General features: G+C 51.8%; 1 protein-coding gene across 1 annotated transcript; it reads left to right on the top strand.

The window, feature by feature from the left end:
• Nucleotides 1–6,370: 6,370 nt before the first annotated feature.
• On the top strand, nt 6,371–14,972 carry DCAF15 (DDB1 and CUL4 associated factor 15). The gene is made up of 13 exons (XM_016217978.2): nt 6,371–6,508; nt 8,186–8,283; nt 8,377–8,512; nt 9,183–9,289; nt 9,371–9,510; nt 9,598–9,768; nt 12,576–13,010; nt 13,117–13,208; nt 13,309–13,437; nt 13,530–13,615; nt 13,815–13,919; nt 13,994–14,109; nt 14,476–14,972. The coding sequence occupies exons 1-13, from the start codon at nt 6,371–6,373 to the stop codon at nt 14,529–14,531; spliced, it is 1,809 nt and encodes a 602-aa protein (XP_016073464.2). The 3' UTR covers nt 14,532–14,972.
• Nucleotides 14,973–14,977: the final 5 nt, after the last annotated feature.

Raw genomic sequence — 14,977 nt, 5'->3', positions numbered from 1 at the left:
GACCTCCCCTAAGATCCCTGCCTTTAGAGCAGGGAGAAAATCCTTCAGGATAGAGGACCCAGCGTGCCTCTCTCTCTCCAGCACTCTCCATCACACCTGCACCTTTTCCCACCCCTTTTTCCCTCCAGGGTGGCTCTTTTTCTGTGGAACATGCCCATAGTTTTCCTCCTCTCCTTACCCCTTACCTCCTCTCCTTATCCTTGCTTTATTTCTCCTAAGTTCCAAGGGCCTTTCTTTTACCTCTATAACTTGTTTTGTAAGCCCATGAAGCCCAGCTGGCTCACTTCTTTCGTGGCTCACTTCTACCTCTGTCACTTTCTAAATAAACTTTTCCTTGTATTTGAGTCTTGACTCTGCATGCTTTCTTAGCCAGAACTCAAGTACTGAGATTGCTGAACCAAGGTCCAATTGCTGGTAACATTCTGGTGCCATTTCACCACAGTCTAATTCCTGAGACATGCCACTTACCAGTGGGATGAATTCAGAATAAGTCGTTCTCCTGTCCCAACCTCAGCTTTCCCACACATAAAATAAGGGTGACAGAAGCCCCTTCCTCAAAGAGTTGTCACAAGGCAAAACCAGTAACAGAATGTTCTAAGACCACATCTGACCCTCGCAAGCACTCAGTGGCTAAGGTGATGGGCTGCATGAAAGGCATGAAGGAGGTAGGGATCCTCTGGAAGCAGAGCTTGAGACAAGGATTGAATGTGCTTGTCTCAGAGAAAGCAGCTGTAGGAAAGTGGGGAGGTGACGGAAGGAAGGGAGCAGTCAATAATCAATGAGTTATCACTAGGGTTATCAACTTGCCTGGATCTTGCCAGTCTTAGCACACAAAATACGGCTTCCTAGAAAACCTTTAGTCCTGGGCTAACTGGGGTGATTGGTTGCTCTTGTTATCAAGCAAATTCCTGCCACAGGCAACTGGGGCTCAGTCCCACTGAGGAACACTAGGAGATTGTGTAGCACACACACCTCAGAGTCATCCACCTGAGGGGCAAGGGAGCTGTGATATTGATCCTGTATTTTCCTCCATTGATCACTGATTAACAGCTGCCTCCAAAGGGGTGAATTCCCCTGCACTTTGGGTAGAGCAGGCTCTAATCCTAAAGAGATATAGGTGCCTGATGGTGAGCCCTGAGGGGGCATAGAAGGTCCCAGATAACACCTGCTATAGCAGACTACGGGGTCCAGCCATGAGGAGTTGGCAATGAGGTACATCAGGTAGGCAGTAAGAAGGGAGCAAGATATGGGAGGATGGTAGAGAGAGGGTATCTGTATTATTTTTTAATTATTTTTTAAAATCCTCACCTGAGGATATTTTTTCCATTGCTTTTCAGAGAGAGTGGGAGAGAGAGAGAAAAAAACATCTATGTGAGAGACACACATCAATTGGTTGTCTCCTGCATGTGCCCTGACCAGGGCTGGGGATCAAGCCTGCAACCGAGGTACATGCCCTTGGCCTGAACCAAACCCGGTACCCTTCAGTGCACAGGCCGACACTTGAACCACTGAGCCGAACCAGCTAGGGCAGGGTATCTGTATTATTAATCTCCTTTCCACAGAGAAGGAAACCTAGATGAAGGAAACAAAGAGGTAGTCATTTGCCCACATTTCCCAGGACTGTAGCCTTGTGAGGGAGGACCCCTCAGGGCTGGGGCAGGACACAGGTGTTAGCCTTGGCCAGAACAAGCCCCACCCCAAGTCCTCCATGTGGGACTGACAGCCACTAATTTGGACATTGTGTGGCAGAGCAATATGGCTTGTCCCAGCGAGCTACTGAACTGCTACTGCACAGATTCTAGGGAAGCAGCAATGCCAACCAAGCTGTTTGAATTTCTGGCAAGCCTCCTTCAGTTGCAAACTATGGAGAACTCAAACCAAACTAACAAATGCAGACAATAGCATTTATTGATCCAGGAACAAAACACTGGGGGAAGAGTTCTGCAGGTCTAGCTCAATCCAGGGACTCAAGTGACATCCTATGATGGATTCTCTCTCTACCTCTCTGCTCTACCAGCAGGTTTCTCTGCGTGGTGCCAGAATGTTTCTAGCTTTAGTCCAGTTGAAAGCCCCAAGCCTGAATCACAGTGGCCTAGCTTTGGTCACCTGTTCATCTGGAACCAGTCCCTGTAGCCAGAGGAATAGAATGTGCTGATTGGCCAGGTACCTAACCATCAATCTCATAAATGACCCACTGGCTTTATCTCCCTGAAACAAATTTCCCTTCCTTTATCCAACCCAGCCCAACTCTTCCCAGTCCAGCCCAATTTTGTCCTGCCCAGTCCTGCCTTGCTCAGCCAAGCAGGGAGTTCTATAGGGACAGAGATGTAGTGTGGTCAACCAAATATTGATCCTGGCACAATCAGCATTTAGTACACCTTTATGGAATGCATGCAGAATTGTCTGTACATGTGGGAAGATTTGCATGGGAAAAAACACCTGATATCTAACACTGGATAGATGAGATCATTATCAGTTCCTCTCAGTTCCTCTGAGGCTCTGATCTAAGAGTAGGAAGGACTGTAGAATCGGGGACAGGGGACAGTTGCAATAACACTGTGAGCAGCTATTGCAGCAATCTGATCTCATTTTGGTTGCAGTCGCAGGGTGGGGGGTGCAATTGATGTGGGAGGGAGCAAGAGGCTGATGGGGAGTGTAGTCTTCCAATTAGAAGAGAAAAGAAGGGGTCTTAATTCAGGACCAGTTAATGACCTTAAGGCTGACCTTGGGCCCACCCCTCCTCATCCTGTGATGGCATCCAATTTCAAGACACAGTCTAAGACCCAACCTCTTAATCAGCCTACATCCAGCTGATAAGCCTTGTAGGATCTGAACCCAATCCATAAAATCACTGATATTTAGCTGGGCATAGGCTGCCTGGAATTAAAAAAACCCTACATTTCCCAGCCTCCCTTGTAGCTAGGTGTGGGCTATAAGCAGAAGTGGTATGTACAACTTTGAGGAAAAGGGGGTGCCTTTATCCTTCTTACTGTTGGAACATAGATGTGATGGCTGAAACTCCATCAGCCACTTGGGGCCATGACATCAACTTGGGAATAAAGGCCTTGAATGGTGGAGCAAGAAGATAAAAGCAACCTGAGTCTCACATACTATGGAAGGCTGTGTCATCCTTGGACTAACCAGTGTTTTGATTGCCACCTATCTACCCTGTTGGTGAAGGAGGGTATCACATGCCCTACACAGTATAAGATGGCCAAACACGTGATATCTAACACTGGATAGATGAGATCGTTATCAGTTTATTATACTCACAGCTCAGAGGAGGAGGATACTACACACCATGTAAAGCCACACAGGGGTGGTGCACTCTGGAGCAGAGACAAGAAGCAGGGCCTGTGGGAGGCAAACTTTGTAGTGACAAAAGGGTAGGGTGACCTCTGGTTCCCAAGGCAGGGTACTGAATGGATATTGCTTTCATACCATAATGAAGTTGAAAAATCATATGTTGAACTATCATAAGTCAGGGACCATCTGTATATATTTTATTGGTTCTGTTTCACATGTTTATTAGGCAGGCACGATCATCCTGCATAACAAATGACCCCAAAGGCCAGTGACTAACACTTGAGTTGGTCATCCACATGATACAATCCCAACAGATCAGCAGGGTTTCTGAGCCACATAGTCACCCAGTTCGACAGAGGCTGAAGCAGCCTCCACAGTTGCTGGTGCAGTGGAAGACACAGAGGAGACTCCCAAGCCAGCTTTTTAGTGTTTCCAGCAGGAAGTACCACACAACCCTCTGCTGCCATTTTATTGGCCAGGTCATAGACACATGGTCCTGCCTGACCACAAGGGATAGAGAAGTGAGGAGATGGGGTTTGGGAGAAGCAAATAGAATATTTGGAGTATTACTCTCTGTAACACTCAAGGACTAGCAATTTAGTCTTCTGGAAAAACTTTTACACAGCCTCCAACACATATATACAAGGATGTTCTCTCCAGTCTCATTTATTAGTGAAAATTCTCTCTTGCCCTGCATCCCAAATGGCTCGCAGCTTCACTTCCTGATCAATGAACATGTGTTGAGTAAGCAAATGAAAAAAGTCCCATAAGAGGGGAATAGATTTTTTTTAAAATGTGTCCTATTAAAATAATAAACAGATCTAGGCTGTACAAGGGCCTTGATTTACACATACTGTGTTAGTTTCCTGGGGCTGTTATAATAAATGACCACAAACTAGGTGGCTTAAATCAGCAGACACGTATTCATTTCAGAAGTTTAAGTTATTTTTTTTGGGATTTGTGAAGGCCAGAAGTCCTGGGCTTGTGGCTGTGTTATTCCAAACTCTGCCTCAGTTTTCACATGGCCTTTCATGTGTATGTGTGTGTGTGTGTGTATGTGTGTGTGTTTCTCCTCTTCTGTCTCTTATAAAGACAATTGATAATCGGATTTGGGGCCCAAGTGGTTAATCCAGAATAATCTCATCTTGAGATCTTTTATTTAATTATATCTTTTTATTTTCCCAAATAAGGTCATATTTACATGTTTTAGGGGTTAGGACACCACCATCTCTCTTTGTCAGTCACCATTCAAACCATAACATGGATTGATGTAAGTAGAGCTAATCTTATGAGGGGAAAAAGTTACAGAGTAAGGCTAACAATTTTGATCATTTTTATAAATTAAAAAAGATATTGGCTGTCTCTGGGGGAAGAACTGGGTGGCTGGGGGCTGAGTGCACAGCGGGCCTTGCCACCATATAGCCTTGTGTATCTGTTGAATTAAAAAAACTTGATTGAGGTATACATGATATACAATAAAATGAAAATATTTAGTATTTACTAAATAGTAAAAATTTGATATTTAAATGAGCCAAAACTCATCATTCCAAAACTCCACATGTATGCATCCACAAAACTATCATAATTACAATAGTGAACATTTCCATCACCCCCAAAGTGTCCTTGTGCCTCTTTGTCAGCCCTTCCTCCCTCCACTTCACCCCCAACCCAGGCAAACAGCTGGAACAGAACACAGTGGCCTGTTCAAGAAAGAGTGGTCCCTTTCTCTTCATTTATTTATTCAATCATTTATGCTGTACGGACTCATGGGTATTTATTTAACTCTTTGGATCACAATGATCTTTTAAATCTCATATGATTCCATCATCTTCTACTGAAAACGTCCAGAGGCTTTCCTTTACACTTGAGTAAAATCCAAGTGCCTTGCTTACCTTCGAGCCCCATACACTCTTTACTTGTTTCCTGGTCCTTGTCTGTTTCCCTTGCTCATTCCTGCTCTGGCCCAACTGGCCTTGTTGCAGTCTCTTAAGTATACTGCTCTCACTCCCCTGAAACCATTGTCTTTGTTGGAATATTCCTCGTCCTCCCCTTCACAGGGCCCCTCTCTGACTGCCCTAAGTAGCCTTCCTCCTTCCCCTCAGTTAATAATCCTACCTGGAATAATATAGAAATTTATTTCCTTGTTTATCATCCATCTTGTTCACTGCTGTATCCGCTGGGTTTAGAACACAGGTGCGCCCAGCAGGTGTGGCTCAGCAGTTGAGCATCGACCTATGATCCAGGAGATCAAGGTTCAGTTCTAGGTCAGGGCACAAGCCTGGGTAGTGGGCTCCATCCCCAGCAGGGAGGAGGCAGCTGATCAATGATTCTGTCTCATTGATGTTTCTCTCTCTCTCTCTCTTTCTCTCTCCCTCTCCCTTCCTCTCTCTGAAATCAATAAAGATATAGTAAAAAAAAAAAAAAATTGTTCTAACCTCAGAACAGTGTCTGGCACATGTAAAGTGCCATATAAGTGATTGATGCTATCATCACGATTATCATCTTCATCCCACCAGATCAGGCCCCCATCTAAAAGATGTTTTAACGGTATCTCATTGTGTTTTTGTTTGTTTGCTTGCTTTTTGTAAATCCGTTTCCTCGGCCGGCCGGGCCCAGTGACTCCTGGGTGCTCGCCAGACTTCTGCGCTGACATCTCTGGGCTGGGGCTTCAGGCCCTTCTGGACCACAGGCTCTTATCGCCCCGCCCACGGGCCTAAACCGCCTGCGGTCTCCATAGAAACCCACCAGCTACGGAGGGGCGTGACGCCCTCGAGACGGACACGGGCCTCCGCCTATCGAGTCAAAGTCGTCTCGGCGTGAGGCACAAACGGGACCTCTGACTGGTGCGTACTGGCGGGAAGGCGGGAATATGTCGATAACCGCGGGAGTCGTACTGTACCTACCAGTCAAGGGCCGAGGTGGCTGTGATGGACAGGCACAGAGGGAAGAGGCCCGTAGTTCGGGCTTTTACCCAACCGGCGGGCCACAATCTAGTGAAAAGGCCAATGAGGAGACGGCGGGGGTGGGGCGAAGAGGCCGGTTGCTCCGGAAGTGGAGGGAGGGGATGAAAATGGCGCCCAGCTCGAAATCGGAGCGGAACAGCGGGGCCGGGAGTGGCGGTGGCGGCACCGGGGGCACCGGCGGGAAGCGTGCAGGGGGACGGCGGCGGGAGCACGTACTCAAGCAGTTGGAGCGGGTCAAGGTGAGGTCCACAGTCTGGGAGGAGCGCGCCGGAGGGTGCGGAAGAGGGACGAGGGAAGCTGAGGGAGGGAGGGCGTTTGCGGGGTGAGGGGTTGTGGGCGGAGTCCCGGGGTAGGGGGCTCTGAGGGAGGGAGTTGGGCGGCGCCCCTGGGAGAAGGCTTGGATGCTGGGGGCTGTGGAGGGGGCTTGGTTGGAGGCGGGGCACCAGCGACGGGGCTAGGATGGAGGGGCCGCTGGAGGAATAAGGAGGGAGGGGGCGATCCAGGGTCAGACTCCTTTTTCAAAATCCTACTCCTGTGGCCTCTCCATTATGGAGCCTTCCCGCCCCCTTGGCAGAGCCTCTGCTACCGGCTTTGCGCTTCCTCCGTTTGGTGTTCCTCTCTCTGTGCTGCAGTAACCACACGGGAGCTGGGAGTTCCTGTACCTGCTGCTGCACCCCTACTGAATGGGAGGTAGCTCCCTGGAGAGGGCCTGGTCTTCCCTCTCAGACTGGGAGCCACCTGAGCAGGGTTTTTTCTCCGCCATCAGATGGAGAAATTTCCAGTGTGCGAGTATCTCTCCCCCATCAGTTTGGGAGCTCTGGGAGGGCAGAGAGTTGTGAATCTTTGGTCAGGTCAGCAGCAGTCGGGTTACGACTGTGTCACTGTGGATAGGGCGTATGCTTTCTCTGTTAGGCTGGGAGCTGAGGACGGGGCTGTGTCTCCTCGTTTTGACTGGAGCTCCCAAGGGCACGGACAGTCTCCGCCCTTAGCCTGGGAGCTCCCTGGGCTGGGCTGTGGCTCCACCCTTAGCTTGGGAGCTCCCTGGATGGGTATTTGGGTATCGAGTAGTCTTTGTCAGCCTGGGCCTCACTGACAGGGCTGTTCCATCAGACTAGGTTCTCTTTTGAGGGCTGGTCTGTTTACCCCATCTGTCAGGAAGCTCTGAAGACAGGGCTCTCTTTCCCATTAGACTGGACTTTCTTGAGGGCAGGACTGTTTATCCACCATCAGGCTGGGTAGGAGGATCCAGATCACCTAGCACCCAGCTTGTGTCTGCCTGTCTCCCCAAACCCTTCCTTGGTGAAGCTGTTGAGATGAGGGAGTGGGTTCAAAGGAGGCTAAGTTAATTGAGAAGGTGGAATCAGGAAGGAATTGGTAGGTCACTGGTCAGCCCCAGCCTTTTGTCTGCCGCAGCTGGTCCCCAGCTGAGGCCATGGCTGTCCTGAGCACCCCATGTATAGGCTAGTGGGTTGAGGACAGGTGAGTGCAGTTGGTCAAGCCCCCATGCCAGCCTCCTTAGCAGCTGACACCCACAGCTCAGTGTGCCGTTAGGTAGCCTTCAGGAAGGCAGCCAGGTGACTGACCCATTGTGGACAGGGGTGACTGAGGAACCTTCCTGGGGGAAAGGGAGTGATGCCAGAGCTGGTCCTCAGAGTCTGGGGACTCTGAGGATGAAGAAATGTGAGGCTGGGAGGGTGGCCTGGGTCCCTGGTGGAGACGGAGACTCAAGAAAAGTCCAGCTCATGCATCTTCCTCAGTTGATCCCACCTTCCAGAGCTTGGGCCACCCTTGATTGTTATGGCTGACAGGGAGTAGGCCTGCATTCAGTGCTGCACTACCTTGGGTGAGGGGACTGGGAGGTTGCAGGTGGCTTCTGACTAATGGTGCCTCAAGAGCCCTGGCCACCCCTTCTCCAGATCAGTGGGCAGCTCTCCCCTCGACTCTTCCGGAAGCTGCCGCCCAGGGTCTGCGTCTCCCTTAAGAGCATCGTGGATGAGGACTTCCTCTATGCAGGGTGAGTCTAAGGCCAGGGGTGTGTGTGTGGGGGGGTGCTGGGTAGGGGGGCTGGCTGACCCTGACATGGCCCATCTGCCCTGTGCCCCGCCAGACATATCTTCCTGGGCTTTTCCAAGTGTGGCCGGTACGTTCTCTCCTACACCAGCAGCAGTGGGGACGATGACTTCTCCTTCTACATCTACCACCTGTACTGGTGGGAGTTCAACGTGCACAGCAAGCTCAAGCTGGTAGGGCCAGGCCCAGCGCCCAACAGCATGAACCCACCAGGTCATGCCACCCCTTTGAGCCTCAGTTTCAGTGTTCAAAAAACGGAGATAGTATGCTCATTGGGTCATGGTCAAGGCTCTGTGTTAGGTCAAACCACATGAAATTGCTGTTTTTAAGAGTTGAAAATTGGTAAATAGCAGCAATTTTATGTGGTTCAAGTCAGTATATACAATCCATAGAACTCAGTGTATACAGCTCATAGAACCTCACAGGCTCAGGCCAGGTGGGACCCATTAGCTTTGTTATGACCAAGTGGGCCACCACCCCAGGTGGTGGGTGCTATTACCCCAGTTTACACATGAACTCTGACGTGAATGGGTTTTGGGGTGGATGGGGCTTGGAAACCAATGTGTCTGGCCGAGTCCCTTCTGCTAGGGCAGGGCTCCCGTGGGCTACGTCATCCTGGGTCCAGCCTTCTGTTTCCCCCATCTGTGAAGGCTGCCTCCCCAGCCTGTCCTCAGGAAGGCAGAGGGGTGTGGCTGGAGGCTGCTTGGGACTCCCCGGCCTGTCACATCACCAGAGGTGTGCTTCTGCCAGCCTCAATTCCAGCCTAGCATTGTGCAGCCTTGGGTGGGCTCCTGTGGGCCCCGGCCTGCTCTGACCCCGAACTGACACAAACATGCCACTCAGATCCGGCAGGTGCGGCTTTTCCAGGATGAGGAGATCTACAGCGACCTGTACCTGACTGTGTGTGAGTGGCCCAGTGATGCCTCCAAGGTCATCGTCTTTGGCTTCAAGTGAGACTCAGGGATGGGGAGGCTGAGGTTGGCTAGGGGAGGGCACATTGGCCAGGCAGCTGAGGCTATGCTGGCCCTCAGTACCCGCTCAGCCAATGGGATGCTCATGAACATGATGATGATGAGTGACGAGAACCACCGAGATATCTACATCAGCACAGTGGCTGTGCCACCACCAGGCCGCTGTGCCGCCTGCCGGGAAGCCAGCCGGGCCCATCCAGGTGAGGGGCTGGGGGGCTTCAGAGCTCGGGCCACCTGCTTCCCTACTCCAGGGTGGTGACTGAGCCCATGGGCATGTGTTGCTGCAGGTGACCCAAGCGCGCAGTGCCTGCGACACGGCTTCATGCTGCACACCAAGTACCAGGTGGTGTACCCCTTCCCCACCTTCCAGCCCGCCTTCCAGCTCAAGAAGGACCAGGTGGTACTGCTCAACACCAGCTACTCCCTGGTGGCTTGTGCTGTCTCAGTCCACTCGGCAGGTAGGCTCCCAGGTCTGACGACAGTCTTAGCATTTTCTGTAAGCCCTGCTGGGTCAGTCCTATCACTACCCCATGTGACAGGAAGAGACAGATCTGGAGAGATGCCTCATCCAAGGTCACACAGCCTCAAGTAGGATCCAAACCTAGCCTTACCCCAACAGTGTCCTCTAGAACAGCGGGGTTGGGATGTTCCATATCTGTGTCCACTATAGCTGCCACCAGTAGAAACATGAAAGTGGTTCATGTGACCAAGGAACTGAGTGTTAGACTATTTAATTTTAGTTATGTTTAAAGTCACATTTGGCTAGCAGCTACTATGCTGGATTGCGTAGTACTGCCTTCTCTTCAAAAGGAGAAATGTTAATTCAAACTTTTAAGGAGTGGTGGGTGGATAGTTGGCCCTCTTATGTCTTTGGTAATCAGAGAAATACCAGTGAAAATCAGAAGGTGATGTCCCTTGACAGAGTGTCAACTGTTAGGAAGCTGGATAATGCCACTGGCTGGTGGTTACTATGTGGAGCCCTGGTGGCTCTCCTCAGCACTGCTAGGGCTGCATGGCAACAGAGAGTGATTGAGGCCCAGCTGCCCTGTGACTGTGCATGTCCAAGGCTGTAGTGGTGAGAGCTGGGGGCCACCCGGTGTCCATTCCTAGGGATGTGGCAGGTACGTTCCTAAGATCAGCAGACTCAGTGAGAGCTCCAGAATCTTGTCCAGGAAGCATATCTCAAAGTCATTTGCAAATGGAAAATAAATACAAGATCTATAACCAAATAATAGGTGTAAATTAAAAATGTTTCAGTTTTGCAAGAATACAGTGAAATAAAAAGATGCCCACTAACAATGTTAAAACAGTTGCTCCGGGGGCAGGAGGGCTGTGGGCGTGAAGAGAGGACTAAATGTCTAAAACAGAGCCCACAGACAAGCTCTCCCTCATGCCCCCCCCCCCCCCCCCGGGCACTTTACTTTTGCCTTTCTCTCTCCTAAGCTCCAAGAGCCCTTGTTTCCTGAGCCTATGCAGCCCAGCTGACTCACTTCTACCTCTGTAATTTTCTAAATAAACTCTCTTAGTATTTGAAAAAATAAGATAAAAGCAGAGCCCACAAACTAGCTAGGACCAGGGCATCCTGTGTGTGGCCACCAGGGGCCTCCTGCCTCTGCCCTGGTCACCTGTGTCCAATTGGGCGAGGCCCTGCCCCTCATTGAGCTGCAATCCTGTTGAGCCCGTCCAGGATGGGGTCGATTCTCCCTGCCCTCACAGCTGTGGGTCCTGTTAGGAAGGACCACATCAGACAGTACTCAGCCATGTGCACCAGCCCAGGGGAGGGGCACTGTCACTGATGTCTAACACTCATCTCACAGGAGGAGAGTATTTACAGAAGCAAAGTGTTTTTGCTTTTTTTTAATCCTCACCTGAGGGTATTTTTTCCGTTGTTTTTCAGAGAGTAGAAGGGAGAGAGAGAGAAACATCGATGTGAGGGAGATACATTGATCGATTGCCTCCTGCACACCCCCTGACCTGACTTGAACCTACAACCGAGGTACATGCCCTTGGCCGGAATCGAACCCAGGACCCTTCAGTCCGAGGGCCAACACTGTATTCACTGAGCTAAACTGGCTAGGGCCAGAAGAATTTTGACTTGGCCATTTTCCATTTTCATTCCTCTCACTTTCAGAAATATCACCGCTCTGGTGGACAGAAGTGAATTGGTGGGCTAGAATTATCTCATGGTATGGTCTTGGACAAGTTTCTCTGAACCGAGAAGAACACCTTCACCCCCAACCCCCATTGCTTGGGGGGGGGCCCAAAGGAGGTGGTGCAGGCTGGGTGTAGGGCTGGGCCATGGTGCTGCTTAGTTCAGTGAGTGTGGCGGGGCTCTCAGTGACTGAGCCCATATCCCCAGAGGGAGCGTGGCCCTAGTCAAGCAGAGACATAGAGGCTGCAGATTGGCCAGGCTTTGCCTGTACCAGCCTGACTCACACTGCGGAGGATGGGGTATAGTAAACTCTCAAACTTATGTGGCTTTTTTTTCTTAATCCTCATCAGGGGATATGTTGCTTTTTAAAAATGTTTTTATTGATTTTAGAGAGGAAGGAAGAGAGAGAGAGAAACATTGATGTGAGAAACATCGGTCAGTTGCCTCCTGTACGTGTCCCAACAGGGAATCGAACCTGAAACCTAGGTATGTGCCCTGTCCGGGAATTGAACCTGCCACCTTTTGGTGTATGGGACAATGCTCCAACTGACTGGGCCACCCTGCCAGGATGTGCCTTTTTGTGTTTGTTTGCTTTGCTTTGTTTTTAATTTTTTTATTGAGTTTTAGAGAGGAAAGGAGAGGGAGAAAGAGAAATACTGATGTAAGAGCTATCGGCTCCCTCTTGCACGCGCCCCAACCTAGGACCAAACCCGAAACCTGTGTATATGCCCTGACTGGGAATGGAACCAGCAGCCTTTCCTAACCAACTGAGTCACATGGGCCAGGGCTGTTTTGCTTTGTTTTTTATGTGGCATTTATCTGCTGTCAGCGTAGACTATTCAGCCTCCCCAAAGGCAGGGATTTTTTTTGTCTATCTGGTTTACTCGTGTCCTCAGTGTGTGGCGTATGTAGATGCTTAAGAATAAGGTTAGAATGAATGTGTCCATGTGCACGCATATAAAGGCACTTTCTCTTTTGCATGTTTCATACAGATCATTTAGCATAGGATTTCTCAGAGCCCCCCAGGGCAGGAGAGAGTCCTGTACTTGAGCTCTGTTATTGACACTGCTCTCCCCCACACCCCCAACAACTACATCTCTTTTTATATTCCAGGCGATAGCAGCTTCTGCCAAATCCTGTATGACCATACCACCTACCCCCCGGCCCCTCCCAGCCCCCCTTGGCCCCAGAGCCCAGAGGTGCCCCCAGCCCTCCCCAGCCTCTGCCCTGAGGTGGCCCCAGCCCGTCCCTCTGGGGTCCCTGAGCCATCACCTGCCATCGCCAAAGCCAAGGAGTTTGTGGCTGACATCTTCCGCAGGGCCAAAGAGGCCAAGGGTGGGACCTCAGAGGAAGCTCGGCCACCCTCTGGCACGGGGCCCTTGGGCAGCTGCTGCCACCCATCCCCTGAGCCTCTGGCCCCAGGTGGGGAGGTGGCACCCCGGGACAGCCCCCCTGCAGCGGAGGAGCTGGCCCCTGAGCCTGGCTATGTCAACTACACCAAGCTGTATTACGTGCTGGGGTCCGGCGAAGGGACAGAGCCAGAGGATGGTGAGCAAGGAGTCCACCCAGCAGGCAGGGCCCTGGGCATGGGAGGCTGGCCTGGAGTGGGCCTCAGGCCTCCCACCACCCCTACCCCCACTTCCTGCCCCCTCAGAGTTCGAGGATGACAAGATCTCTCTGCCCTTTGTGGTGACTGATCTCCGTGGCCGCAGTCTGAGGCCCATGCGGGAGCGGGCTTCTGTCCAGGTAGGTGGTGGCAGCAGACAGGACAAGGGGAAGCCCCAGGGAGCCTGCTGGGGTGGTCGTTGGTACAGGTCTCCCCCTGCCCCTCTGCCTGCTGCCACAGGGTCAGTACCTGACAGTGGAGCAGCTCACGCTGGACTTCGAGTATGTCATCAATGAAGTCATTCGCCATGATGCCACCTGGGGTCACCAGTTCTGTTCCTTCAGTGACTATGACATCGTCATCCTGGAGGTGGGCCCAAGAGTGGAACAAAGTGGGTCCAGGGGTTGTCTGCTCTGGGAATCACCCTCAATAGCTGTCACCATCCACCTCTCATCCCCCAGGTCTGCCCTGAAACCAACCAGGTCCTGATCAACATTGGCCTGCTGCTCCTGGCATTCCCATCCCCAACAGAGGAAGGCCAGCTCCGGTGAGTGGGCAGGGACCTTACTCTCACCCAGCAGGGGGCCACACTGAGACCCTTCAGTGCAGGAGAGTGGGGATGTGAGAAGAATCCCCCTGCCCCCCAAACCTGGATCAGGTACTCTGTTACTGCTCCAAAGACAAAAGCTCCTGGGGCAGCTCATGGATGTGGTGGTCCCACCCCTTTCTCCTGTTTCCCCCTGTAGACCAAAGACGTATCACACCAGCCTCAAGGTGGCATGGGACCTCAACACGGGCATCTTCATGACAGTCAGTGTGGGCGATCTCACTGAGGTCAAAGGGCAGACCAGGTAAGGCTGGGCTTGGGCCCGGGCTTGGGCCCGGGTGGCCAGAGTGATGAGAGCTCTCACCCTCTTGCCCTCAGCGGCAGTGTCTGGAGCTCATACCGCAAGAGCTGTGTGGACATGGTCATGAAGTGGCTGGTGCCCGAGAGCAGCGGCCGCTATGTCAACAGGATGACTAACGAGGCACTGCACAAAGGTGGGCCCTGTGACCTAGTGATAATAGCACAGAGGTCATTATCCCAGTGCCAGGCCATGCCGAGTAGACAGAGTCCTGTGTTGCTGGATGGAGTGGAATTGGGGTGAGGGGAGGGCAGCCTAGCCAGGCATGCCTGGGGGTCAGCTCGGAGAGAGCCTGGCAGGTGTGGCACCTGGAGACCCCCCCAGCCAGTTGCTCGTTCATTCAACAGACATTGGGTGGCTGCAGGTGGGAGGCAGAGTTAACACAGCAGGGTCTCTGCCTTCCAGAACTTTCTGGGCCCAAGTCAGGTCTAGAAAAGAGGCAGGTTCCTCCCGCAGCTGGGCCTGCAGAGACTCCATGGTCTGTCCCAACCCTTCTCCGCAGGGTGCTCACTGAAGGTTCTGGCAGACAGCGAGCGATACACATGGATTGTGCTGTGAGGGTCTGGCCGGCCCGGACACTGACTCCAACTACCTCCGCGGCCTGGGAGCTGGCCGCCTTCCTAGCAGCCTCTTCTTGGCTGGCTGGCCGCCCAACGACCACCACTAGTGTTAGGCTGTGGGAAGGGGGCTGGGCAGGGCAGCCCCTAGTGGCCTGAGAGTCTGGATGCTTCTTATTTATGCCTATTTAAGTTGGGAAGGGGCAGAGGGAGGGTGTCCCGTCCAAAAAGCCTCAGTGCCTGCCTTCATCCTGCACTGGGCATGGGCCTTTGCTCCTTGTGTATTTGCCTCCTTCCCAGGCTACAGGTGTGGACGTTCCCCCTGGGAGGCTGAATAGACCGCGATTCCTGCCCCCAGCCTCCTCCACCTAAAGTGGCAAACATTGTGGTCATCCCCTCACCCCATTATTCCTCTTCATGTAATAAATGTTTTATTTCTGAACCTTA

The sequence above is a fragment of the Miniopterus natalensis genome, chromosome 4, assembly GCF_054644295.1.
Source record: "Miniopterus natalensis isolate mMinNat1 chromosome 4, mMinNat1.hap1, whole genome shotgun sequence".
Taxonomy (NCBI): domain Eukaryota; kingdom Metazoa; phylum Chordata; class Mammalia; order Chiroptera; family Miniopteridae; genus Miniopterus; species Miniopterus natalensis.
The sequence above is the reverse complement of the archived record's forward strand: the minus strand, read 5'-3'. Positions and strand labels throughout refer to the sequence as shown.

What these genes read in the sequence shown, in the direction of transcription:
- DCAF15 (XM_016217978.2), top strand. Translation starts at nt 6,371, where the DNA reads ATGAAAATGGCGCCCAGCTCGAAATCGGAGCGGAACAGCGGGGCCGGG. An exon ending in ATGACATCGTCATCCTGGAG is followed by an intron (nt 13,438 to 13,529) that starts GTGGGCCCAAGA and finishes CTCATCCCCCAG; the next exon opens with GTCTGCCCTGAAACCAACCA. An exon ending in GAGGTCAAAGGGCAGACCAG is followed by an intron (nt 13,920 to 13,993) that starts GTAAGGCTGGGC and finishes TCTTGCCCTCAG; the next exon opens with CGGCAGTGTCTGGAGCTCAT.